Here is a 24,579-nt window from a genome sequence, read left to right on the forward strand (position 1 = left end):
TTACATAACGTCGTTTGACATCTTTGACAACTTGAGAAAGGCATCGAGGAGGGCCGGAACGACAAAGGGGTCCCTACACTCCCTCGCTATGTCGTTCAAATCTCTGGTTCTGGCTTCCCTCTCCGATTGCAACTGTTGCTCGACTCGCTGCCGTTCCGCTCGTTCGTGATGGAGCGAGGCTTTCATGCTGCTGACACTTTGACCAATTAAGTGAAGTGCAGCTGGAACAACAGTAGACTCATCAGAAAACGAATAGAGTCTGTAAACGATAGTTCGAAATGGAAATCGTACTCATCAGATCGCTACTGGCAACAACTCCATCCCAGCCCTCGTCCCGAATTGCCTCCTCCTGCATTCTCCTGACTACCTCTAAAGTCTGCTCCTTCTCGTTATTCAGTCGCCTAAGGTCCTCCTTCATTTCCTGCTCTCCCTCAAGTAGTAATTCCACCGTCCTCTTATATCCACTGATCTCTTCCGCCTGGGCGTGCAGCTCTTCATGGAGCCTAGTAGTCGCCGAAGATAATCCCTTGCTCTCATGTGCATATGTATCATGATCCTCTCGTCGACAAGTATCACGCGAAGAGGACGGAGTAGAAGAACCTGGTAGAATTGTTCTCGGACGTTCGTCGACAGGTGCGATACTAGAATCTAATGAGAACGACACCGCTGGGTGGCCACGAGTAACGTTACCATGGCCGAGAGGAATCGCGTTCGATCCGGATTGTTTGTTATGGTGTGAATGACCAGCGTCGAGGTTTTGCGGCTTAGGCTTTGATTTCCACCAGGATGCCGACTGCGGTGTGTTCGCTAACTCAGAATCAGGGGTTGATCTATGCCTATGTTCAGAGTCCCCTACGAACGAGAGAGTTTCAAGCGTCAAGGTCGTAGGCACGGCCGACGTGGAGTTGGTAGTGGTGATAGATGAGGACATCGGTGGGCGAGTGCCAGAGTGGTGCGAAGATGGATCTGTGTCTCGCAAATAGGAGCGCGATGCGAACGAATGTGTCTTATCGTCCAAGCTTGTGCCACGGCGAGGTATACTCCGCTCCTCGTTTGCGTGTTTCGTCAGCACCGGCCTATCGTAAGAGTTGAGCTGGCGAGTGGCCGAGGTTCCTTCAAGATCAAAGCTACATTAACACGCACATGTATTCAGTCGTTATTACGCACAGGGAACAAATATGATGGAAATAAATGGCTTACAGCTCCATGGACAAGCTTAAAATTTGATTTACCGAAACGTGAGCAAGTCAATTCGTGATTTACGGTATGGTATAGACGTACACCGAGCGATCTCTCAACTGATCGGGTGTCACATCCCTCATATGCGACTTCAAAGCGAACGGCAGGGTCTAAAATATCGTCAATGGGTTCGATTAGCACGTACCATTACGAGTAAGGTACAAAGAACGTACAGAATGTGATGTCTCATAGTTTAACTCCAGCGCGTCCTGTTTCGACTCCGAGACCCGGACGTTTGCTTTCTTCGGTATAGCACTCCCAAAGCGCATAGCAGTCAGATCATCGGTAAGAAAAGTCGAGTGTATACGATCCATGTCGGCCTGCATAATGTCCTCGGACCGAGTGGCTGCGTCAGAGATCGTTTGCGCTTTGCCACCTGGCTGATATTGTATACGGAGTATGAAGTGATATGACCTCGATGGTCGAACTGAGGACATGACTTAGCGGTACCAGGATCGTGAGACGAAAGGGGCTTTCTAGTTCTGTTGAGGGAGCTGCCGGTCGCGAGTGTCGGTTATGTTGTGGTAGTGGTGGTAGAAGACAAAGGGACTGTGGGAACCAGCGCGGTGGCGTTGTCCATCCGCGTCATGATTGTTTCCCTTTTTGGGACAGCGTCGAACTGATTTCGAATTTGCAACACTAGGACAAGGTCCACTTGTTCGAAGGTTGCGACGTCACTGCTGTTCGACTCTCCTCCGGCTGTACTGGTTCACTACAAGAAAATGACGAAATGTAAAGTCTACAAGTACAGTCAAGATGTTCGGATAGATGATATCATACGGACATGGGTTCATAGGAAAACCAAAAGTAAATAAGGAACATGTTTGACGGATTCAGCGAATGCAGAACAAACCGAGGACATCATGAGAAACTAGGCACAGTGGAACGGAATGCAATACCGTGTCATGCACATGATGTGGGCTAAAGAGAAGAGCGCACGACAAAGTTGAAGCCTCAATACCAGCCTTGTTGAGTGAAATATTGCGCATGCGACAATGCCTGTGCCTGCGAAGGCAAAGTACTACGCGAAGCGGTAGGAAGGTGCGGGAAGGGACGAGAGTCAACACAGGGATCGCCATGCGCACGCCGCGGCGGAGGAAGGATAGAGTTCTCGATTGCCCGCTGCTGGCGATAATTGATGTAGTCTCTGACACCCAACTCTATCTTGCATAAGCGACCCTCGAGAGTCGGTAACTAAAAGCAAGAAATAGACCGGCGTAGAGATCAGTTAAACTACTCTTTTAATAGGAAGTGTCAAGGACAAGGAAGAGCCAGAAAGAGAAAAGAATGAGACTCACATAGTCCATCACGTCATCCGGAAGATTAGGTTTGCGCCTCCTCGGTTTGTTCGTCTCACCAGCGCCGTCTCTCGAGGACGCCTGATTTGCGCCGCCCCCATCTGAGGGCGAAGTCATCTCGGTAGTACGTGAATATGGTCGTGGAGGAAGTTCGGTAGGCCCATGGTCGAAGTCGTCTGGGAGGAGACTCGCCGGAGGCGATTGTTGCGAGGTAGACGGAGGCAGAGAGGATCCTCCAGTAGACGGGGACATCGGAGCAGAAGCAGAGGAGTCGTTGGGCATTTTCGAGCCATTCTCAAGCGGGAAAGTGATGAGCATGCTGCCCGACGATCCTACAGCAGTCGAGCGTGTTCGATCGTTAAAGTTGTAGAAACGGCGGTTTGAGCCTGGTGCTGTCCTAGTGCCTGAAAAGGGCTCAGACGCAACGCGACGTTTCTTGAGGGGTGGCGGCTCGTCTGGCTGAGGCGACTGGATATGACTCGGGACCTGCACTTGCCCCTGTAGTAGAGGTGAAGGATAGGCGGAGACGAAGGTGAGGGGTGAAGGAGAGTGAGGCTGGCACAAAGGCGAGGGCGAGTACGAAGTATTGGGAGACAGTGGCGCCCTGGACCCGACACCACCGTTATTGGGGGATAGATATCGCTGGTCCCAAACGGAGTCCGAAGACGAAATGTGCTGAGGACTGGGATCAATGACCGAGAGCTGCCGTTGCTCCGGCCATTGAAGGCGTGGTGGCTTGGAACCAGACTGCACTGGAGCCTGACCAGAGGTGGTGAGATTGGTAGGGTCATGTTCTAGTGGCGCTATGGATGTGAACGGTGAGGCTAGTTCAAGACCTGAAAATGGACCGAACGTACTCGGAGAGATGGATGACGACGACGACGAAGAGTGGTTTCGTCCTCCACGGGGAGAGTAGAAGGCTTTCTGGGACATGGCATGGCCACGGTCAGAGATGGAGCTGTATCGCATGGTTTTAGGAGGACCTGCGAGTAGCAGCTGGAGAGACGGCGAAGAAAAATACGCCCGTCGGTGGGTTATATACACTGGCGGGACCAAGACCGCGACAACCCGGAAGATTTCTAGACTGGTGTAGAAAAACATGGGATGACCAAGCGTAAAGGAGGATAGAGTGGATTTCACGCACCGACTCCGTGAACAATCCAAGCACAGCATGTCCGTCTCCGCGAAAGACATGCCTGCGAACCTCGCGCGAACGCTGAGTGTAAGATCCTCCATACCGATCCTTCGGGATGCCCGAGGGTGCTGATGTGAAAAGCTTCTGTGAATACGACTCCGCAGGGAAGCGGCAGGCAATCGAAGGAGCGCTCTTGAAGCTCGAGTCGGCCATCGTGCGAACCGGAGGCTTTGCGTCGCTTTATGATTACCTTAATAGCAAACGCTACACCACAGCTCGGGGATGACAAGGACTACCTGGCCGTTATGTAAGGTTGTGGTGCGAGCTCGGCATGAACCGACATGCCAGGCCGGAACTTAAGCCGGGAGCCCGGCATAGAAAGGAACCACTTGGGGACGGACGCAAATGTGGGACCATAGCCCAGGGAAATGTAGGATGGTGTAAGGCGGTCGCCGTCTCTTCGAACAGTGCCTCCGATGCAGCATATCCAATGCTATGCATGGCTTACGAAGTACTGGGCACTGAAACCCATGGAATGCCGCCGTCATACGACTTCGCGTTTTTTCTGATGAAGCGAGCATCGTTCTCAGCGTGAACGCAAGAGCTAGCGGCATCCACTGGCCATGGCAATGCCAATCAAATACCATGCAATCAGAGTACTTACCTGCTCCCGTTATACCATTGTACTAATAACGATATACACCACAAGTGTCCTGCCAATCTCGCTGGATGCGCGACAGGCCAAGATGAACTTCAAGTTGTGCCTCTGGCTTTTGTGGGGCGAAAGACAGCGACGGATCGTGCGTGTAGTCCCTCAGTGATGGATTGCGGGCAATCGACAGTCAATCAACAGTGTATATTTGTCCGATAAGTGTACGAAAAGCGATGTGCTCGAGCAGAAGGCACGGCCGCGCAGGAAGAACCATGGTGAAAGTACAAGAAAGAGAGAGAACGTCTTAGAATTCTGTCTATCGGAGTTCGGCAAAACCCGGTGCAGAGCCTTTTAAATTCTGTGGCGTCTCAGTGGCGTTGGTTTCCACAGAAACATGCTGAGCGTTGAGTGTCGACTGCTGGCTGTCTTTGGTTTAGTGATTCTCCAACCCTCTGTCTAGAGCTCGATTCATGCAGGCGAGTTGAGCAGTGCACTGTCACTTGGCTGACACAGTTCAAAGTGCCCATTGAGAGCTCCTGGCAACACCTGGAACTGGAACTGTGAAGTTTGGCCGCTTATTTTACTTCACTGCCGCATTGTTCAGATGACCCAGGCGACTTTCATTCAAGTATTGCACTTTGCTTATCGAGAATAGCCGTGTGTTCGATTCGTTTACTGAAAGCACAGAGACCCTACCGACTTGGAGTATCAACTTCTCGGTCCACATATTGTCCCTAAGAAGGGAACTCTGCGCTAGCAGTGAACTCGTTGTCCTTCCCAAGAACGAATATGAGTAGCTACTCCATCTCTGTGCAGCTCAAACGATGGAAACTGTCGAGCGACCGACATCGCCCTCCGCCCTCACCTTGCCCCCTCTCAAGGTCTAACGGTGACGTTTCACGTCACAGCATTTTCCTTTCTGCTCATCCCTTCTTCCGAATTTGCAACAATGAGATATTCAAGCGGCGACAAATAGATCAAGGCAGTAAGAACAACAACAACCGCTTTAGTCCATCGAGTCGGAACCTTACCGGACTTATATCTCTGAACCACATTTTCCGCCGGCTCGATATGGACCCTCACCACACTATGTAGATGTCGGTCTTCGTTTCGTGAGGGTGACGATTGTGGCTATATTTTCCCCTTGTATGACACACAGTTGAATCTGGTGGTGAGCGGTGGTTGTAGCATTGATTAACAAGATGGAGAGTATGGTGTTGTAGAAGCAAGAAACAAACATAACAAGAAGCGGGAAGCGAAGGAATTAGACACGACAAGAGACGGTCCCCGCGATCTAGCAATAACTATCATGCAACACAAATTCGTAGTAATACGAAAGCGGAACAGCGTGAACGTAGGCAGGTAAAAGCACGTCGAACTGGTGGCATACATAACGTAAGAATGGGTGAGCATGGCAAGAAGAAAAGCGCTCAAAACAAAACAGCTGTATCGTGAATGGAAGCCTGCATATGGTATACATAAAGACGATGGTCAGAGAATACGAAAAGTACTGGTTCACGAAGCGACGTCGAATTTTTAATATTCATTTTGTTTATCTGGGTCGTGTGCGTGCGAGGAGGGGGCGTGCGCATGGGAAGGTGAAGAAGCGTACGAAGTCGTAGAAGAGGAGAGAAAGGAATATGTGTCAGCACCAGGATCGCTATGTGCGCGCGGGGCAGGAGGTAGGAGCGATTTCTCTATCGCTCGTTGTTGGCGATAATCGATGTAGTCTCTGACGCCTAGCTCGATCTTGCTTAAACGGCCCTCGAGTGTCGGTAGCTAAAAGTGAACGTAGTAAAGGCACAAAGGCGGTATCAGGCAACCTAAACTTATAATAGCCAGGTTCGAGCCAAAACGAAATACAGAAGGGTGATGAAAGGAGGCTCACATAGTCCATCACGTCATCCGGAAGATGGGGTTTGCGCCTCCTCGTCTTTTCCTTGCCGCTGTCGCCGTCCTTCGAGCCGACGGGGGTTGCACAACTCCCTCCTGGCGGAGACGATGGCGCAGTGGGTCGAGAGTAAGGTCGCGGAGGAAGTTCTGTCGGTCCATGCTCGAAGTCGTCTGGAAGTAATCCTGCAGGATGAAGTATTTGCGAAGGAGGTTGAACCACCAATGGTCCTCTGAGGTCAGAGGCTACGTGGGATTGATTGGGCCCCGACGATCCACTCTCCACAGGGAAAGTGATCATCATACTGCCCGAAGATCCAACTGCCGTCGACCGCGTCCGATCGTTGAAGTTATAGAAGCGGCGGTTGGAACTGGGAGCTGTGCTCGTGCTCGATGACGATCCTACGGTGACACGCCGTCGTTTAACATATGGCGGCTCGTCTGGGTGTGGTTGCGAAATATGATCTTGGTCCCGAGTGCGTCCTCGTCCTAGAGGTGAGGGGTAGGGTGGGACAAAGGCGTGGGGTGCAGGGGAGTAAGATTCGCTCGAATGGGAGAGTGAACGTGACGGCGACTCGCTTGATCCGGTCCCACCGGTAGTGGATGGAGTATTCCAATTCGACAGGTACCGCTGATCCCAAACAGGGTTTGAGGACGAGATGTGATGGGAATCGGTGTCAATCATCGAGGGCTGCTCTTGGTCTGGCCATTGAAGACGTGGTTGCTGGGAGCTAGACTGTGCTGGAACCTGACTAGAGGTGACGAGACTGGTCGGGTCATGACCTTTCGGCGCTGGGGATAAGAGGTGAGAATGGATCCGGCGGATGAGACGCGGTCGAACGTACGAACCGCTAGAGATCGCCAAGGAGCTTGCGTCACCACGCGAAGGGCGAAATGTCCTCTGGGATGTAGCGTGGCCCCGCTCGGAGGCATGGCTATGTCTCATCTATCGAGGATGGCGACAGGACAATTTAAAGCCGTAGACCCAAAGGGACACAGCTTGAGATGATGGAAATGGTTGAGGTGGATATGGTACTCAACATGCACAGTCCGTCTTCCAACCACAGGTGGCAATGAAGGAGAACGAAAGGGAGAAACGTACGACGCGCGGCGGTGATCTTATATATGCTAACGGAACCAAGTCCACGGCACCCCGGAAGTTTTTCTAACCCGAGTCAAGAGAAAATGTGCTGACGAAGCACCTAAGTTGTTCACGGACGACTAAATGAAGGTCACAACACAGCAGCTCCTTTTCTACGGCTCTGTCGAGAGGTTCCTATAATAAGTCATACCTCTCCGCCTTTGAGCGCCAGGGACTGATGCCAAGTTAAAACACATGGCCGAGGGCGCTGAGATTACACGGCGAAGTACTTATGCATCTGCGAAAGAAATGTAGAGAGAGAGAACACGCAGCCGGCAGTATCGCGGATCCTACGGAGTAAAGCTGAGCAGGGTGCGACTCCAAAGGTTCTGCGTCGCATTTTGGATGTCCAACTAATTAACGCGCTACGCACCACAGCTCGGCAATGACAAATCCCTCTCTCCAAGATTGAGCTTGCGGGTTGTGGAGTCAACCGGAACTTAAACCAAGAGCTCGGCGGAGGAGACAATCAGGCTGGGACGGATGCATCGGTGGGTATAGCCGGCCACTGCCCAAGTGGGTAGGCAATGTTGTACGGAGGGTTCGTTATGGTTCCCAACCCCTTCCTACCAAGCGGCTGACAATACGCCATGGTCCTCAAAGCTGTTGGAAGCTCTCGTACGAGTATTCAAAGGGAAAGATGACAGTCCAGAATAATCGAATGCCATTTCATGCAACGATGCACTCACCTCATCCATGCTCTCTGAGAAGTGTAAGGAGCGATAGTATTATCCTCACAAACTAATCCGTAGAAATATGCGGCAGATCAAGATGAATGTACACGGGAAGCATCGAGGAGCATAGTGAAGACAACACCGAAATTGTGCACGGTCATCCGTTGTAGACCGAGGCTCGACCACACTGTGTATCTGCTGTGTGTGAGTACACGAGAAGAATATGCAGATTCGGATAAGAAAGGTCGATGCAGTACGAGGAAGAGAGACGATGAGTCGTGGAGCCAGGTGTTTCAATCCGGCAAATCCCGGAAGGGAAATGGGGTGTGGCAGAGTGTGGCGTGGATGAGCTGTGAGCGAGTGTGGCGTCATTCCCCACCTCGCAAGACATAAACCCATGACAACCACTATGAAGCTGTGGTTGTTCAGAATTGGATATATTCTCTAAAACCATCTCTAGTTTGGCTCTTCGTCTGGAACACTTCTTAATATCTTAAGCGTTACAGAGAATACTCGGACATCGGTGCGACAGGCTCGGTATCCCCAACTTGAAGCCTTAACGGACTCTCCTAAACACCTGCTATCTGGTTGACACCCACTTGGGGCAATGGAGAAAAACCATACTGACTGGTAACTCAGTTAGTCATCCAAGTGTATGATTCTTATTCGGGCACTGTTTTACTCCTGGGTCCCATCAAACCTAGTTTATCACGTTCTCTTTCGAGTATCGGCCCCACAGAACCACGTTTGCGGTGGTTCAATGGATTCCTTTACCAGTCTTCGACTACTGCCGTATCTATACCATTTCGTTTTCGAATCATTGAGTAGGAGTCTTGACTCAGTACACCTTGAGTACGCCCCCTCTTGAAGGCATGGCTGGAATTCTCTTCCATTGGTCTTCCATTCGAAATAGTTCGCATCTATAATAGCATTGATATTAGTATGAGCCCCACTCTACCCCACCCCGGCCACGCGCAAGATACTGCTTACCTTCACTCCAGCATTTCGGTCGATTCCACATCCAAGTTGAGCTTAAAACTTTAACCTTTAGACACCCACCGCCGGCTTGTCCACATATTTCTCTATAGAACCGTGTCCACAGCGCAGTGTGCCCCACCTGATCTCACCGCTACTCATTCCTGTCTCTCAGGTACCACTAGAGGAGAAAAGGCTTCCATGGTATCCCAAACATGTTGATGTAGCTTCGCCGAGCCTGGAAGTCTAGACCTTCAGCAACCTTACGGCTCTGAGGTCTCCAGATCGTATTTCTGCTTTCGCCAAGAGTAATATCCGCCTAGATGAGCTGACATCTCTGAAGCCTCGAGCCTCGGACGGCAGCTCAGCAGCTGGTCCAACATAATGTGTACCACCTACATTGTAGGGTTCCTTGATGTCCGATAGAGGACGCGTTACATCAGAAAGCTGCAGCCAGACTTTCTCCAGCTCGAACGGCTGCAGCGACTCATAATAAGCATATTAATGGCAGAGCACATAAGCATAATGATATCACAACACCGCGTCTGTCATCTTCGACATCTTCAAAAAAGCCTGCAGCAACGCAGGAACGACGAATGGGTCCTTGCATTCCTTCTCGATAGCACTCAGATCCCTCGCTCGCGCCTCCTTCTCCTCCTCCAAGCGCTGCTCCGCATTCTTTCTCTCGGCCTGTTCGATATGTAGTAATGTTTTCGTATTCCGGAGATGTTGATTGAGGGAGTTGAGAGCACCTGCGGTCGACGAGAGACGAGCATGAGTGAAAATGATTGAAAGGGACGCAGCAAGAGAAGAGGAGCGACGAAGAGGCAGACTACGCACTCATGACATCTCGAGCAGGCTTCACCTCCTCACTGGGGAATGCCTCAGTCTGCATGCCCCAAAGAACACCTAACGTATGTTCTCGCTCCGTCTTCAAGCGCTTGACGTCTTCCGTCAATTCTTTCTCGCCATCGAGCATCAATTCCATCGTCCGCTTATAACCACGAATCTCTTCTGCCTGTTCGGATACGTGCTGGCGCAACCGTTCGAGCCGCTCAGGTGGGCTGAGACTGTCGAGTTCGTCTAATAGGTTCGTTGAAGACGGATTATGGCTCGAAGTCTCGGATGTGGGTAAGGGCGCGCGGGTGGAGAACGGTGCGGAAGAACGTGGCTGTGAGGTCCCATAGGAAGATCCAGACTGTTCATGTTCTAATGAAGCGCTGAATCCGACGCCTGTAGAGCCATGATCCACCTGAGCCCGTCGTGGCCCATTGCTCCCTAGTGGAATGGAATTGGAGCCCGATTGCTTTGGCTTCCAACCGGACCTTGGCGCGTCCGACTCGCCCTGGTCAAGAAGGCCATCATGAACAACGCTCGAGGTCGTTTTGGGTTTCGACTTCCACCACGACGCGACATGAGATTCAGAGGAAGACGCTGGCTCGTTTATTGGAGTCTGCTTCGGACTCAATTCGGCAGCGCTGAATATCGGTTTGGACGGAGATAAGCGGCCCCGAAGCGTATGACGAGGTGCCTGTGGTAGTGCTATAGTATCGTCGTCGTAGGAGTTGCGTCTGGGAATAGAGGACGCCGCATGCGATCCCCAAGATGGACGACGCGGAAGAAAAGTCTGCACTGTGTCACTTGTAGAGGGACCGGGAGGCACGATAGAAGACGTAGAAGAGAGCGGATATGACTCGGACGTGGGTTCGACCACGGAATCTGTAATGCTAGGCGGTGATACACGGGAAAGCTTGGCTGGTGCAGGGTCCGTGATAGCAGAGGGATGGCAAGGTGCTTGGCCGTCTGGAGTATTATACACCGCTAGGACGGGCACAAGAGACATATCGTACCACTTAGTTTTAGTAGGCCGACCTTTGGGCAGTTCGAACCTGTTCATGTACCCCAACGCAGCGGTGGGTCAGACGAATGGGAGAGAACGTCAAGATCCGCGATGTGGAGAACACGTACAGTTCCAGTGCCGTCCTGTGAGCACACACCCGTGGTGAAAACCAATCACACACCCCTCAGTCACATTCTGACAACCAAATAGAATCGAGTTCGAAGAAATGAAGGTACACACATTGAACACTGCTCCAGTTGATCTATCCGCGCATTCACAAGGAACGTTTTTAATATTTTAACTGGATTATACTGCTCTAAGTCAACAGCATCGAGGATTTTACGACCGAACAGTTGAAGAGCAAGAGTCAGGTGTATCAGCAACAAGGCTGCCAGGCAAGATGAACTCTGAATAGACGCACCGCAGTGGCCGAATCATATAACAGGTCTAACGCACCCACCCCACGAACCGACTTGTGTACACCCGTCTTCTTCGGAATCGCGGTCCCCAAATGAAACACCTTCAAGTCCTGCGTCAAGAAAGACGTCCGAATCGCGTTAATTTCATTCGGTGTCTTTGCATTTTTTATCTGGGTCGCTTTCGGGCTGTCAGGTTCGTAACGGATACGCAGTGCGAAATGCTGAATTCCGGGCATGATCGGTACGGGCTAAGAACGACTGGGTTTGAGACGAATTCGATGATGTGGTTAGAGTCAGGAGTGTGTGGTTCAAGACAAGTGAGATAGCAGCCCACGATTGAGAGGAACGACGGATACGTCGAGGACATCGCAGACACCCGCGTCATGTGCGGACCTTTCGCGGCAGCGGCCCTTTTTATCCATTCTCTTACGCTACGCCACACGATTGTGGCCCATTTCACGGCCTTATTCTGTCGGGTCAGGGACTAGGGAATAGATACATTGAGACAGCACGAAACACAATATGGGCTGAGCTGGCAACTAGAGAACAACACATTTAGCTAAGAAGTCCCGGCGCATGCATATTGAATGCTGTAACAGTGCATTTACTTGTGACAAAATCACCGAATGCAATTGAGGCGAGGCTGAGCTTCCCACTACCGCTAGTGCAGATATGTATCACTGGCAGCAATTTGTTCTCGATGACTGCTGTTCAATACTAGCTAAAAGTCTCTGAAATTCAACAACTTGCCCAAATCGCGCAAGATGGCCTCTGCCAGGCCAAGGTGATCTCATGCGGGTTGTAAGTGAGCCAAGACCCCGTCAGTCAGTCATCTCAGTTATTCGCAGTCCGGGGATGGACCTGTCCACCAGCCAGGTTCCTCCCCGAGGTCAAGACCCAGGCCCGAAAATTTTCGATCTTACGAGCGCTAGGACAGCCTGTCCGAGATTGCTGACCGGGAGCGCAGAAACCATCTACGCCATCACCGTCCACAGCCGACCGGGGAAATGTTACGACGGACAATGATGCCCTCATGAGTACTATGCTAGAATTGGATACGGAGATCTCTAGACTCTTGTCTCGTCGAGCGGGGCGCCACGATGACCGAGCATTGTCTGGCGCCGTAGCTGACGTTGGTACTGAATATTTCCTGGGCTGAGGGTGAGACGGGCGAAGTCCATCGCTCGTATATGTCGTCTCAACGATGTTTCATAAGAGGTAAATGTCATGCAACTTAGGAAAGATAGACCGGATGTACGTGCCTGGAGAGTACACATTGAACAAAGATTCCAAACCGGCCAAGCTCGGAAGCTCGTGATTACTAGAAACCTGTGGGCGCTGCACTGGCGCTATAAACCTCTTAGCTGACTTTGACTCAACTCTCCGCAGTGAACCTGCATACTTACGCTGCGTTAATAAAAGTACACTGCGGATACGTCGTTCGCGCGACGTGACTCGCCAGTTCCACGCACAAATTACCTTGCGTGCCACGTAGACATTGTGGAGTAGGAGTTGGGTCTTGAGAGCCCCTTCAGCCAAGCGTCATAATCAGAACGTTAATCAGAGCAGACCAGAGCATATCAGGCACGAAAACTTCTCGCGACCTGCATCTCCGACGTGAAGAATGAAACACGTAGCGTGATATAATTTTCATCATCTCCAGCGCCGCGAGAGGCGCCCACAACGAGAGAAAAATCTAAATTTGCTTGAGCATCAAGCCGGAGAAAAAATTGCATCGCGGCACCGGAATTGAGGTGGTACGGAGGGAACGACGTACCAAGGAAACGGCTACCTTCACCTTGGGGTTCGGACGATGTATGTGCCCTGGGTGTTCAACCGCCGTACGATGTCTAGATATTTGATGGTTATCGAATACGCATTAGAGGAATCTCACGCAGCCTTCGCCACGCTCGCCACCCAGGACTGGTCATTCCAGAGACGAGAGTAAAGGAGGAGGCTTGCTCAAGGCGCAGTAGAACATGACGAAGTTGACCAATGTGGAACTGTATAAGGGGGATAAATCTCCCAAGAAAATACTGACCTGGTACGCATGGACGCGGAGCTTGCCCTTGGAGACTCGCGTCAATGATTCACTGATTGCTCATCAAAATCCTTTTAGTTCATATCAGTAGTCAATAGAAAACGTCGGAATAGTAAAGAGATACAACGTTAGAGGCATTGACACGAAAGACAAAAGACATACGAGCTTTCTGTTCAGTGCCACACGGTAATGAGCTCGGATGTATGTGACTCTTGCGCAGAGTCAGACACTCGTATCAGATATTTGAAGTACAGGAGGAAAAAAAGGCGAGACGGGACAGCGGGAGAAGAAGCGTAAGTATACGTCCCATTCTATCGGTCTCCCTACAAACAAGCCAGAGTGCAGCCGTTTTCTAACAGCAGTTGAACAGCGGAGTCCATCCGTGCTCAGAAGAAAAGCTGAAAAATGGAAGCAATGAGAATGATCCTGAGCGTGGAGTACGCCGTGTAAGAGATCTGAACGGCAAGTGTAGGCACTGAAGGCAGCTCGAGTGAATCGGAGTGATGTTGTCGGTCGAGAAGTACAACCCCGCGGGAAGACCCGGAATTTGAAAGGCTTTAGATCCTAACATGCGCAAACAACAAATTTAAACTCAGCGGACGCCTACTTGAAGTTCCATCGCCGCCACCGTTCTATCGTTGCCTTGACCGGTGTTGTATCAACATCTGTTGTCATTCATCATTCGAACCCCGAAAATGAGCATGTATTGATATTTTTCCCTATTCCGCCATCCTCGTTTCTGTTTACTTACTGATTTCAATCTCCAGGTTGCTACCTCAGGAGATCGTTGACGAAATCGTGGATCAAATCGATGATACCTCGTCATTGTCTACTGCTGCCCTACTCTGTCGCAGCTGGCGTAAGCGCTCTCAGACACGTCAGTATCGAATATGTATCATCCATAGCGAGGAGTGCCTGATAGGCCTAAGAGATATCCTTTCCCACTCCCAACAAATCGCGGCACATGTCGAGATTCTTTATATCGAAAGTGCCGAAATTGCATCGGTCGTCGATGTCTGCGCCAATATGGTGAATATCACCTCCCTGATACTCCAAAACATCGATCTTTTCACGCCAGAGGAAATGTCGCTTGGATGTCAACTCGTTGGGTCGCTACCGTCCCTTTCGGCCCTCACATTCAACGATTGCGCTCTCCGCGGGGACTACGACCCTCGTCTGCTGGGAGTACTCAGTGTAATCCAGTCGTTATTCTTTTGCCAATGCTGGGAGACTGGAGAAACTTTTTCCTCCCCTCCTAATGATCAGCTCAGCATTCCATGGCGGGTACGCTCCCTCTCCCTAGACGATTGGCAAGGTCCGATGGACTTCCTGCATCGTAACCCGACCTCACTGAACCTTGTGACACGGTTCACGTTTCGTTCCACGGGAATGCGCTTCACATTCCTTCCAGAAGCTGCTCGTACCCTTTTGGACCATGTGAAAGAGAATCTGGAGGAGCTGGAGATAGCAGACAGAGAGTGTTCCGAGGGACCTAAGCCCACCGGTCTGTCCAACTTCCGTACTTTGTCATCCAAACACCTTACTAAGGATGGTGTCATTTCGCAACAGAGAGCTTCCCCAGTTGTCCCCTCGTAAAAGTGTTGACGTTTTACATCAACTCGGCGCCGTCGTATTTTCGAGCCGTTGTCTCCCACAACAACAATACCCGCGTGTTGCAGGAGCTACGGATTCTCGTCGGATTATTTGACGCTCTCAACATGGAGGAGACTTTCTTGGGCATCAAACAACCTCTCGAGAACGTCCGGTCTCTTATTCTCTCCGAACACATACCGAAAGTCGTGCTCAAAGTCCACCGGTGTAATACATCGCCTGGCTTCACAGAGGAAGCATTCCAGAAGAAGATGTGGGAATGCTTGTCCGTCCATGGAGAGCTAAGGGGGGTGGACATTCAGTGGGAAAGATTTTACTGGCGTGACTGTGACTGCTGGGACGAGGTACGCGTTAAGTTTTGTAGCTTTTCTTCGTATTCTCTTTGTACTGACAGTTTTGTCTTAAGGATACCACACTCAGCGAGTGGACACGAAAGGGTCTCCGCAATCGAGGTTCTAAAAGATACCTGTCATGTATAAGCTAGCCTCGCTCGTTACTCTAGAGAAGTTAGTCATCGTTCCAGTGTTTGTCTGCGCTTTGTGCAGGTAGACCAGTGTGCCGTGTCAAGCCAACTTCACACTGTGTAGATGGCCTCGAACTCCGTGTACGGGCAGCTGAGACATGCTCGGATGGGATGATACGGACCCAGTTCGTGAGTTATTCTAAAGATCAAGGACTGGGGCGGCAGAGGGCCCAATGATCTAAACAGACATGGCCGTGGTGAAGTCTTCTGCGACGAGCTCCTTTCGAAGCATAGCACGCATCTCCTGGCGAGCTGGAGACCAAATCGTTTACTGTAATGAAGTTGAACGGACGCATGAAACGAGATGGCCCATGGACCACCGAAACCTGAGAGCGCACGGAAAAGTAATTGGTAGATTCAATGTTGTCATATGAAAGCAAGATGTACAAGATATAATACAGCAATAAGAGACCGATAGCAGGACAGAAAGAAAGATGAGAACTTAACAAAGACGAAAAGCAAAAGAAAAGCCCAGGATCGAGCATCAGAAACAAGAAAAAAGAGCAAGCCTACGAAACGATCTGGGAAGGTGGACAACTCGCACCACGCACGCCGCACTCCGGCGCATGCAAGGATTTGTAGTGTTCTGCCAGTTCCTGGAAGCGCAGATAGGGATACACAAGATCAGAGACTGCGCACGAAGGGAGGTACGGGAAAGAAGGAAAATGTAGCCCTTGCGAGCGAGGAAAAGAGGAATTAACATACCTGATTAGACGGTGCGACGAATTTGCATATGCGACGCTTCTCAGGATTTCGCCAACTGCAAGAATACTTGTCAACTTGTGTTCGAGCTTGAAGATCGACGTGCACACGCACAAGCTGCTGCTGCTGCGAGTCACCACTAGCTGCTCCACCTCCATCGCCACGTTGATCCCCGTCACTGGCGGCGGACCGCTTTGACCTTGCTGATCCTGTTTGAGAACCTCGCATCTCCGGGACTTCTTCGCTACCTGATCCGGTCTCGTTTGTGTCTCCAGTCGATGTGCCGCCAGAGCTGGCCGAGTCCTTCCCAGGAACGTAGTCATCATCAAAAACATCGCTCTCATCCTCCTCTTCCTCCTGCATCTGAGCCTCCTTTTGCTTCCCCTTCGTCTTGTCGCTCATCCCCGCGTGCGGCTGCATCTGCATCAGCTGCTTCGCCCTCTCTCTCTGCGAATACCTGTCCAACTTCTCCCTCAACCTCTCGTTCTCCCTCTGGACGCTCTCCATCTCCTCCTTCAACTCGTCTATCTCCGCCTCGAGGAGTTCATCCTTCTTAATTAAGATGCCATTATCCCTCTCGATCTCGTCAAAGGTCGAAGCCTTCCATCTGATCTCATCAGTCGTCCTCCGCTCCTTCTCGATCAATATGCCGTTCAGCGCGTTCGCCCTCCCCAACTCCTCTTCGAGTTTCTTCACTCGCACTTCGAAGGTGCCACGGACGAGTGCGAGGCCGTTCGTGACCTGCGATTCAGCTAGTATCGCGCGTGCCTCGAGGTCCATGTTTTCGGAGCGGAGGGAGGCGGCGGCACCGGAGGCCTTGTGGTATTCTTCGCGCAGGAAGTCGGAGTCAGAAAGCAGACTGGACTTCGAAGTCTCCAGCATCGAAACACGCTGCTTCAACTTCTCCCTCTCCACAGCCCAGTCTGTTCTTTCCTTCTCCAGAACACCTTCCATCTCCGCGACTCGTGGATCTGTGACCGGTGGCGGTGGCGGTGGCGTTGGCAGAGTCTGTACCTCGGCTTCAATCCTCTTCGCAATCTCCGCTTCTTTCCTTCGGAGCTCCTCTTCTCTCCTTTCCGCCTCCCCACTCTTCATCCTCATTTCCTCTTCCCTACGCTCCGTCTCCGCGATCTTTACCCTCTGTTCCTCCAACAACCTCTGTAACATCGCAATCTCCTCAGACTTGTCCTGCAGGATCTTTACGGCGTTCGCGAGGTCCTGGGGATCTTGACTCGAGGGTGCGGTGCTTTGCGTCTGGGTGTGGGAATCTGGTCCGGAGGCAGAGTGCTGAGATTGGGCGAGTCGTCGTGGGTGTGGTTGGGATGTGGATGGATCGTTAAGCGGGACTTTGTAGTAGATGACCTCCTGTAACAGCGAGCCCCCAAAATATTAGCCATCACATATCTTCTCCTCTGCCGTCCCATTATTAGTGGAAAAAGTAATGGAAGAGACGTACCTGCCCATCATACCCACTCTCACCCTCAGGTTCAACCCCAAAGCTCCGTTCGAAAAACTCGGGGATCGCGCTTCCGGTCCCATCTGCCTGTCCTTCCTCAGCTCTCTGGACCGGAACAGAAGCAGTATTCCCATCGTAATCGATATACCGTTCCATTTCCATCTCGTCCGCACCGTGGCTGCTGGACGTTTGCCCGTGTCCCTCTTGGCTTTGACTTTGGCTCTGGCTCGGACGTAGGCTCGTGCGTTGGCTCTGACTCTGCTCCTGACTTACCTCCTGGACGGTCGACACGCCTTGCTTCCCCTTATCCACCGGCGCACCCGCATGGATATCATCCATCGTAACGTCTCCATCCGCATCCGCATCTCCCCACTCGTTCGGATCCAAGAGATCATCCTGCGTTTCCGCAAGAGCGAGGTATGCTTCTCCATACTTGCGAACGTGAGCATTATTCGGACTGCGATTCAAGGTAGGGTTCGGCGTCGGGTTGGGCGCTGACTGGGAAGCTTTGGGGGCAGGTTGAGAAGTGTTGGAGAAGGATGAAGACGGGGCTGGTGCGGGTGCGGGTAAGGAAGATGGTGGATTTGGAGGTGAAGAAGGTGGGAGTTGTTGTGATAGCGGTTGTGACTGAGGCTGAGACTGCGATTGCGACGGTGCTGGTGCTGATGCTGGTGCTTGGGATGGTGGTTCACGAGCTTGGACCTGCGACGAACGAGGCGAAATCTCTTCTTTGCCTTCTTGATCGCCCTTCGCGTTCGTGTCCGCGACGGGTACAGACGAAGCCGCTCCATTTGGCCTCACAGCACCACCACCCTGCTTCCGACTTTGAATCCCCGAAAGCAACGGCACGAATCCAATCTTGACAGGCTTCTTCGTCGTCGTCTTCTTCGCCTGCTCTTTCTCTTTCTCCCCTTGCTCCTGGTCATGCTTCTGCTTCGTATTCTCCACACCATCCACAGGATTCGAGTCCGAACTGGGTCGTACAGGAGCAGGAGTCGCACTCGCTGGAACTGCAGCCGGAACTGGAGCTGGTGCCACTCTCTTTCCCGCCTTGACCATAATCTGATCCAAAGGCGTCCTCGTCCTCTTCGCACCCTCCGCCGCGTCCTTCGCTTCAGCCCGACTCACCATCTCTTTCAGCTTCTTCTCCACCGCGTGTGTGATATTGGTGTGGGGGTTGACGTTCGTGGTGGAGGGATTAGGGAGAGAGTGAGCGTCGTCGTTCGTGTTCGTAGTCGATCCATTGACGGCCCCCATCGGATCCAAAGAACTCGGGAACGGCCCGATCGTGCTCTCCGTCGTCGTCGTGCTCACCGTCACATCCGCATCCGCATCCATCTCGCTCGCCTGCCTCCCGCCTTTCTCGCTCTTCCTCGGTGACCTCGGCGCCGGCGCCGTCCTTGCCCTCACCTGGCCCCACCCCGATCCTCTCCTCGCACCATTAACAGTAGCAGTGACCGTACCCGCCCGCGCATTACTCTTGACAGGCGAGCTGAACTGCTCGATACTCGACATCGGGGGCTCGTCCCCTCCTGCTTCATCGGCGTCTAGGATCTGGTCCTCCTGCGTGTGTGAGGGACGGGGGAGATGGGGCGCGAAGACGGAGGGTGAGAGTTGTGGGATGGGACCTAGTTTCTTCGGTTTTCCGTCTTTATCCTTGTCTTTCGCTTTGTCCTTATCTTTCGCTTTGTCCTTTTCGTTTTCGTTCGACTTGGACCGGGCGTTTGAGAGCGATTTGTGCTGTGCTGGAGGCGGCGTCTGGGGTACGAGAACGGCAGCGGCGGTAGCCGTAGCCGTGGACACGGAAGTGGAGGTCGAAGCAGGAGCAGGCATCGAAGGGCGGTCGACAGGCATCGGGGCTGGAGACGGCGCAGGGTACCTCACACGACTCCTCACCACCGGCGAATCAGGATCATACACAATGCCCATCCCCATCCCCGTCTCCGTCTCGAGCTCTTCCAACCCATCTCTCCCATCTCTCCGACCCGAAGTAGGCGTCAACGGAGGAACGATCGGTAACTCCCCCGCTTCTTCTTCCTCCTCGTCAGTAGAAGAAGATGAGGAGGAAGCGTCGGGATCGGGGAGGAAGAGCGGTTCGCGGGTCATTGAGGCTTTTTTCATGCCTGCGTTCGGAATCGGGAGGTGGGTCGATGAGGGCTGAGATTGAGACTGTGATTGAGTGACTTGGGATTGTGAGACTTGGGAGGGGTAGGAGGCCGTCTGGGGCGCTGGCGCAGCGCTCCTCCTCCCCATTCCAGTCACCTCTACCTCTTGCGAGGACTCTTCCTCCTCCTCTTCCTCTTCCTCCTCGGGATAAGCCAAAGCAAGCCGACCGACATCCATCGGGTCGTCTTCCTGCTCTTGCTGCGTTTCATCACCTCCTTGTAAGTGTGAGTCTTCAGGGGGAGGCGACGGAAGTGAGGATTGTGTCTGCGATTGGGACTGTGTTTGGGATTGGAGCAGTAGCGGCGGTGCTTTCTGTTTCCCCTTCCCCTTCCCCTTCCCATTCTCGGTGACGTTCACGTCGACGTCCATGTCCATAACATCATCGACATCAAGCCCCAAAGCATCCTGCGTACCCTCCTCCTCCTCCTCCCTCATACTCATAATCTGACTCTCCGTATACACCGCCTGCCCCTTCTTCTCCTGCCTCTCCACCGCCCTTTTCCCCTCCAACCTTTTCCGCTCCACCATCTCCGCCTCCGCCTCCCTCTCCCTCTTTTTCTGCCTCTCCTTCATCTTCCTCAAACTCAAATCGCTCGCACCCCCATTCCCATCCACGCGCGAGGTCCCAGAACCCGCTCCAGATCCAGAACCGGAGCGCGAACCTTCAGACCCCGAACCCGAGCCCGAGCCCGATGCAGACGTGGATGCCCCAGTCCCATTCCCAGTCCCAGTCCCAGTCCCAGTCCCGTTCCCAGCCCCATTCCCAGACCCAGACCCCGACCCAGTCCCAGATCCCGACCCCGACCCAGAATTCGTCCCGGACAAGAAAGAACCAGACGAACTCCTCAACAATCCCTTCGCCCGCAACGCCTCCCTGACACGTATAGACTCTGCCACTGCGTTATCGATCGCAGGTGGGGATATGTGTACGGGCGTGGTGGAGTTCGTGCTGGTCGTGGTGGCGGTTGGTTTGGTGGTGTTTAAGCCTGTCGTGTTCGTGTTCGCCTTCGTGTTGGTCGTGGTCCCGTTCGTGTTCGTGTTGGTGCTCGTACCCGCGTGGTTGGGTATAATACTAGGCGGCGGCATCGCGATCGCGGAGCTCGATCTTGAGACGGTTGCAGTTGTGAGCTTGCTCGCGACGGTCGTGGCCGTAGTGGTAGGCTTGTTCGCGACGGTGGTGGCCGTGGCCTTGGACGTAGAGTTGGAATTGGAGTTGGAGGTGGGCTTGGACGTGGACGTAGAGTTGGAATTGGTGTTGGTGTTGGCCGTGGGTCGTACGGTGGACGAGGGTTCTACGTATAACTTGTCCGTAGACCGTACAATGGGCGTGGGATGAACAACGGAGTTCGCTATGGGCATGGGTATGGGTATAGGTCGTGCGGAGGCCTGAACGGCTGATTTATCGGTGGTGTTACTGGTAGACTGTACGGAGTCGGCGGACTTAACGGACAACCTGTCCGCGGTCTGTACAACCAAGTTATCGATAGATCGCACGGTTGCGGTTATTTTATCGGCAGTAACCTGCCCAGTCGACGTAGCCACAGTCGTCGACAACTCTGCCGCACCATTCGCACCATCAACCTTCGGCTTCAGGTTCTGCTTGTCCGCAGCTTTAGACGTAGATGTACCCGCGACGGCATTCTGCCCCGGCACAGGCGTTACGCTCGACCTCTTAACATCCGCACTCGACTTCTTCCTAGCGCCAGCCTCCGCGCTAGACCGTCCCTTCCCCACACCCACGCCCACGCCCACGTCCACGCCCTCGCTCGGCCGCTTTCCTCGCGGCGGTCCGACCTTGAAGGGTATTGGCATTGATATTGGTATTGATATTGGGATTGGTATTGGTATTGATATTGGTATGGGTGCTGGTGCTGCGGGTGTTTGAGATGCTGCAGGCGTTTGAGATGCTGCGGGTGTTTGAGATGCTGCAGGTGGTGGTGGTTGGGATGCGTTCTACAAATGAATGAAAGGAAGGAAGGAGTTGGTCGAAGGACGTATAGCATATGGCAAACCAGGGTTGGGGGAGAAAAATGTCGCGTGGCATATTGCCAGAGAAATGAGAATGAGAATGAGAATGGGATGCGGGGTCAGATTCGGATTCAGATATCGTGAACGTCGAGAGATTGAGATTGGGGAAGAAGGCGGGTGATGAGTGGATAGACGTGGGCGTGGGCGCGGGGAGGAGAGTGGGGATGAGAGGGAAGTGTCGGATGGGAGGGTGGAGGACAGAAGACAGAAGTGGATTGGAAAGAAAGAAGAAAAAGAAAAGAGGAAAGGAAAGGAGGAGAGAAAATAAGAGGAGGGAGGAGGGACGTACGGTTGGCTTGTGCCGTGGAACTACGATTGGCTCTTGTTCTTGTTCAGAATCAGGTTCTTCGTCAGAGTCTTCGTCCTGTATAGACCAGATTAGTGAGTTGAGTTAGAGGACAACGACAAGGACGACAGGTTAGATGTATGCTATATGAGCGAAAGAGGAAGGGAACGACATCGAGAGGAGGAAAAAGAAAGGAGAAAACACGTACCCCCTTGATAACCGTCCCCTTCCCCAGCACCCTCATCTTCTTCTTGCCCTTCCCTGTCCCCTTCTCCTTCGTACCCTCCTCCTCCTCCTCCACATCGACATCCATCACCTCCGGAGCTTCCTGCTCCTTCTTAACCACACTTCCCCTCCTACGTTCCCTTAAGCCCTGCCTGATACGTTCTTGGGTCTCTTTCAACAACTCCTCTTTTGTCTTCGTCTTTGGCTTTGGCATCGGCTTCTGTCTCTCCTTCCCCTTCCCTTTCATGCCCGAGCCCTTGCGCACCCTCCACTCCTCATCCGACTCATCCTCATCCGACTCGACCTCAGTCTTGCGCTTCTTATTCTTATGTCCCCGCGTCCTAACGTCCTCCTCCTTCCCCTCTTCATCTTCCCCCTCCTCTCCCTCATCCTGCTCATAAGTATCAGCAACAGTCCGCCTTCTCGTCGCCCTCATTCTCGTCTTCGGCTTCGGCTTCGTTTCAGGGACTAAATCTTCGTCCTCGTCCTCGTCACTATCTTCTTCTTCTTCTTCGTCCTCGTCGCGCTTCCGTTTCTGTGATCTAGTAGGCGGAGGAGGCGAAGGCGAAGCAACGATTATCTTGCGCGGTTTTGGTTTGGCGGGCGAAGCCGAAGCCGAAATCGAAGCGGAGGCGCGTGCTTTGGACGTAGAAGTGGAAGGGCGGGCTTGGGAGGATTGAGTGGAGGGACGACGTCGCATTACTACCGGCGCATCGACCTCTGCCTTGGAGCGGTTCGACTTGAGTAGTATAGATTTAGGGGCTGGCTTGGAGGAGGTAGAGGCGTGGAAGAGGGAGAGAGAGGCGTTGGCGGAGGGCGTGGTGGTCCGGGAGCGGGAGCGGGCGGTGGAGGTGGTTGAGGTGCGGGATTTGGAGCGGGATTTGGGTTTGGGTTTGGCGGCTGAGGAGATGTGTGGTTAGTTGGTTTGGTGCAGAGACGGAGACGGAGACGGAGATGGTGGGACGACGCCACCGTAATACAACATCCCGCACCACACCACACCAAAACCGCGTGCCAAAAACGACCACAATCCCAAGACAAAAGATCACCAATTGGCGTAGAGATGGACGGAGACGGTGGGACGACGCCCGTAATACAACATCCCACACCGCGCACACCTCCCAAAACCCACCACCACCCAACAACTCCAATGAATCAACGAAAACCTCACCTTTCCTCGCCTCCTCCTTCTTCTCCTTCTTCTCCTCCCAAGCATCCACCAGATCCGGCGTCACGTCCTCCTTCGGCACCCAGTCCAGCGGCCACGGCTTCCCCGTCTCGGGGTCTGTGCCGGCCCATTCGATCTGATACGTCTTTGCGCGTTCGCCAGTGATTTTGATCACTTTCCAGTATTCTTTGCCTTGGGAGGAGAATTCGGCCATCGTTGTTCTCGCTAGGGGTGATGGGGTGCGGTGGAGGCGATTGAGTTGGATAGATGGTTGGTTGGTTCGACAAGATGAGATTGACACAAGCTAAGTAAAGATCGAGTATTCGATCAACCTAGACGCGTGGACAAACGTCGCCCGTCTCCCTGACCCTGCTTAGCTCACGACGGACAACAAGAAACAAAAACAAGCAAGCAAGCAAGAAACACGGAGGAGACAGGAGCCAACACGCGAAGCGCCCGTGACACGGACACGCGTGAATCAACGGAGGGCGGCTGTCATACTGTGACCAACCCGTCCGGCGAGTCCGGCGCCGCCTGGAGGCACCCGGCCATGCCTGGAGGAACCCGGCCACGCCTGGAGGAATCCGGCCACGCCTCCAGGCAATTCATGTCCCCTCCCCTTTGAAGGATGCCTCCAGCCGTTTTGTACACATCTTGTAAATACCCAAAAAACAATGACATTTATTTGCATATGCTCCAATCTGCCTGGAGACAATTCGTCACAGGTTGATCCCTGCTTGGAGGCATTCTCCCACAAGTCGCGCTTTCCCTGGAGGCAATTTCGAGCAAGTCGCTCATTGTCTGGAGGCACTTTCAAAGAAGTTGCCAATTGCCTGGAGCCTATTCTCACCAGCTCCATATTTGCTTGGAGGCTGTTCTGCACATGTTGTGTTCTGCCTGTGGGAGTTTCTGTCGGATCAACCGCCATCTGTCTGGAGGCAATCAGTACTCGCTCTCTGCTCGCCTGGACACACTTCCTCACATCTCGCAAATTGCTTTCTGTCTGTGCTTCATCTTGTCTGGAGACATCCTCATCTCCTGTCAGTATATAAAATGTAAATTGGAAACATGATTTAGCGAGATGAAGGAGGCCAATTTTGGGAGTTCTGT

General features: G+C 52.7%; 6 protein-coding genes across 6 annotated transcripts; 1 reads left to right on the plus strand and 5 right to left on the minus strand.

The window, feature by feature from the left end:
* STEHIDRAFT_163546 (uncharacterized protein) lies at positions 1–1,676 on the minus strand (the record flags this gene model as incomplete). Its single annotated transcript, XM_007311232.1, has 5 exons — positions 1–221; positions 292–1,127; positions 1,201–1,215; positions 1,282–1,349; positions 1,413–1,676. 5 exons carry the CDS (start codon positions 1,674–1,676, stop codon positions 1–3), a joined length of 1,404 nt encoding a protein of 467 aa, XP_007311294.1.
* A 352-nt stretch (positions 1,677–2,028) lies between these two features.
* STEHIDRAFT_126404 (uncharacterized protein) lies at positions 2,029–4,553 on the minus strand. The gene is made up of 3 exons (XM_007311233.1): positions 3,395–4,553; positions 2,538–3,340; positions 2,029–2,433 (listed from the first exon to the last, which is right to left on the minus strand). Exons 1-3 carry the CDS (start codon positions 3,504–3,506, stop codon positions 2,194–2,196), a joined length of 1,155 nt encoding a protein of 384 aa, XP_007311295.1. The 5' UTR covers positions 3,507–4,553; the 3' UTR covers positions 2,029–2,193.
* A 1,151-nt stretch (positions 4,554–5,704) lies between these two features.
* Positions 5,705–7,147, minus strand: STEHIDRAFT_143145 (uncharacterized protein; the record flags this gene model as incomplete). The annotated part of the gene is made up of 3 exons (XM_007311234.1): positions 5,705–6,103; positions 6,213–7,006; positions 7,060–7,147. 3 exons carry the CDS (start codon positions 7,145–7,147, stop codon positions 5,861–5,863), a joined length of 1,125 nt encoding a protein of 374 aa, XP_007311296.1. The 3' UTR covers positions 5,705–5,860.
* A 2,339-nt stretch (positions 7,148–9,486) lies between these two features.
* Positions 9,487–11,633, minus strand: STEHIDRAFT_126406 (uncharacterized protein). The gene is made up of 4 exons (XM_007311235.1): positions 11,266–11,633; positions 10,973–11,155; positions 9,845–10,893; positions 9,487–9,756 (listed from the first exon to the last, which is right to left on the minus strand). The coding sequence occupies exons 3-4, from the start codon at positions 10,845–10,847 to the stop codon at positions 9,536–9,538; spliced, it is 1,224 nt and encodes a 407-aa protein (XP_007311297.1). The 5' UTR covers positions 10,848–10,893; positions 10,973–11,155; positions 11,266–11,633; the 3' UTR covers positions 9,487–9,535.
* A 2,332-nt stretch (positions 11,634–13,965) lies between these two features.
* On the plus strand, positions 13,966–15,372 carry STEHIDRAFT_173049 (uncharacterized protein; the record flags this gene model as incomplete). The annotated part of the gene is made up of 4 exons (XM_007311236.1): positions 13,966–14,003; positions 14,072–14,808; positions 14,874–15,259; positions 15,322–15,372. Coding segments are annotated over exons 2-4 (915 nt in total), but the record flags the coding sequence as incomplete, so codon positions are not given.
* Positions 15,373–15,775: 403 nt separating this feature from the next.
* On the minus strand, positions 15,776–19,206 carry STEHIDRAFT_126408 (uncharacterized protein). The gene is made up of 4 exons (XM_007311237.1): positions 17,597–19,206; positions 16,255–17,505; positions 16,144–16,198; positions 15,776–16,034 (listed from the first exon to the last, which is right to left on the minus strand). The coding sequence occupies exons 1-3, from the start codon at positions 18,932–18,934 to the stop codon at positions 16,184–16,186; spliced, it is 2,604 nt and encodes an 867-aa protein (XP_007311299.1). The 5' UTR covers positions 18,935–19,206; the 3' UTR covers positions 15,776–16,034; positions 16,144–16,183.
* Between the last annotated feature and the right edge of the window lie 5,373 nt (positions 19,207–24,579).

The sequence above is a fragment of the Stereum hirsutum genome (assembly GCF_000264905.1).
Source record: "Stereum hirsutum FP-91666 SS1 unplaced genomic scaffold STEHIscaffold_24, whole genome shotgun sequence".
Classification (NCBI taxonomy): domain Eukaryota; kingdom Fungi; phylum Basidiomycota; class Agaricomycetes; order Russulales; family Stereaceae; genus Stereum; species Stereum hirsutum.

What these genes read in the sequence shown, in the direction of transcription:
- STEHIDRAFT_126404 (XM_007311233.1), bottom strand. Translation starts at nt 3,506, where the DNA reads ATGCGATACAGCTCCATCTCTGACCGTGGCCATGCCATGTCCCAGAAA. An exon ending in GTCGTCATCCATCTCTCCGA is followed by an intron (nt 3,341 to 3,394) that starts GTACGTTCGGTC and finishes TCACATCCATAG; the next exon opens with CGCCACTAGAACATGACCCT. An exon ending in CGGATGACGTGATGGACTAT is followed by an intron (nt 2,434 to 2,537) that starts GTGAGTCTCATT and finishes TCTTGCTTTTAG; the next exon opens with TTACCGACTCTCGAGGGTCG.
- STEHIDRAFT_126406 (XM_007311235.1), bottom strand. Translation starts at nt 10,847, where the DNA reads ATGTCTCTTGTGCCCGTCCTAGCGGTGTATAATACTCCAGACGGCCAA. An exon ending in GCCTGCTCGAGATGTCATGA is followed by an intron (nt 9,757 to 9,844) that starts GTGCGTAGTCTG and finishes CGTCGACCGCAG; the next exon opens with GTGCTCTCAACTCCCTCAAT.
- STEHIDRAFT_126408 (XM_007311237.1), bottom strand. Translation starts at nt 18,934, where the DNA reads ATGGATGCGGATGCGGATGTGACGGTGAGCACGACGACGACGGAGAGC. An exon ending in AGAGTGGGTATGATGGGCAG is followed by an intron (nt 17,506 to 17,596) that starts GTACGTCTCTTC and finishes TCGCTGTTACAG; the next exon opens with GAGGTCATCTACTACAAAGT.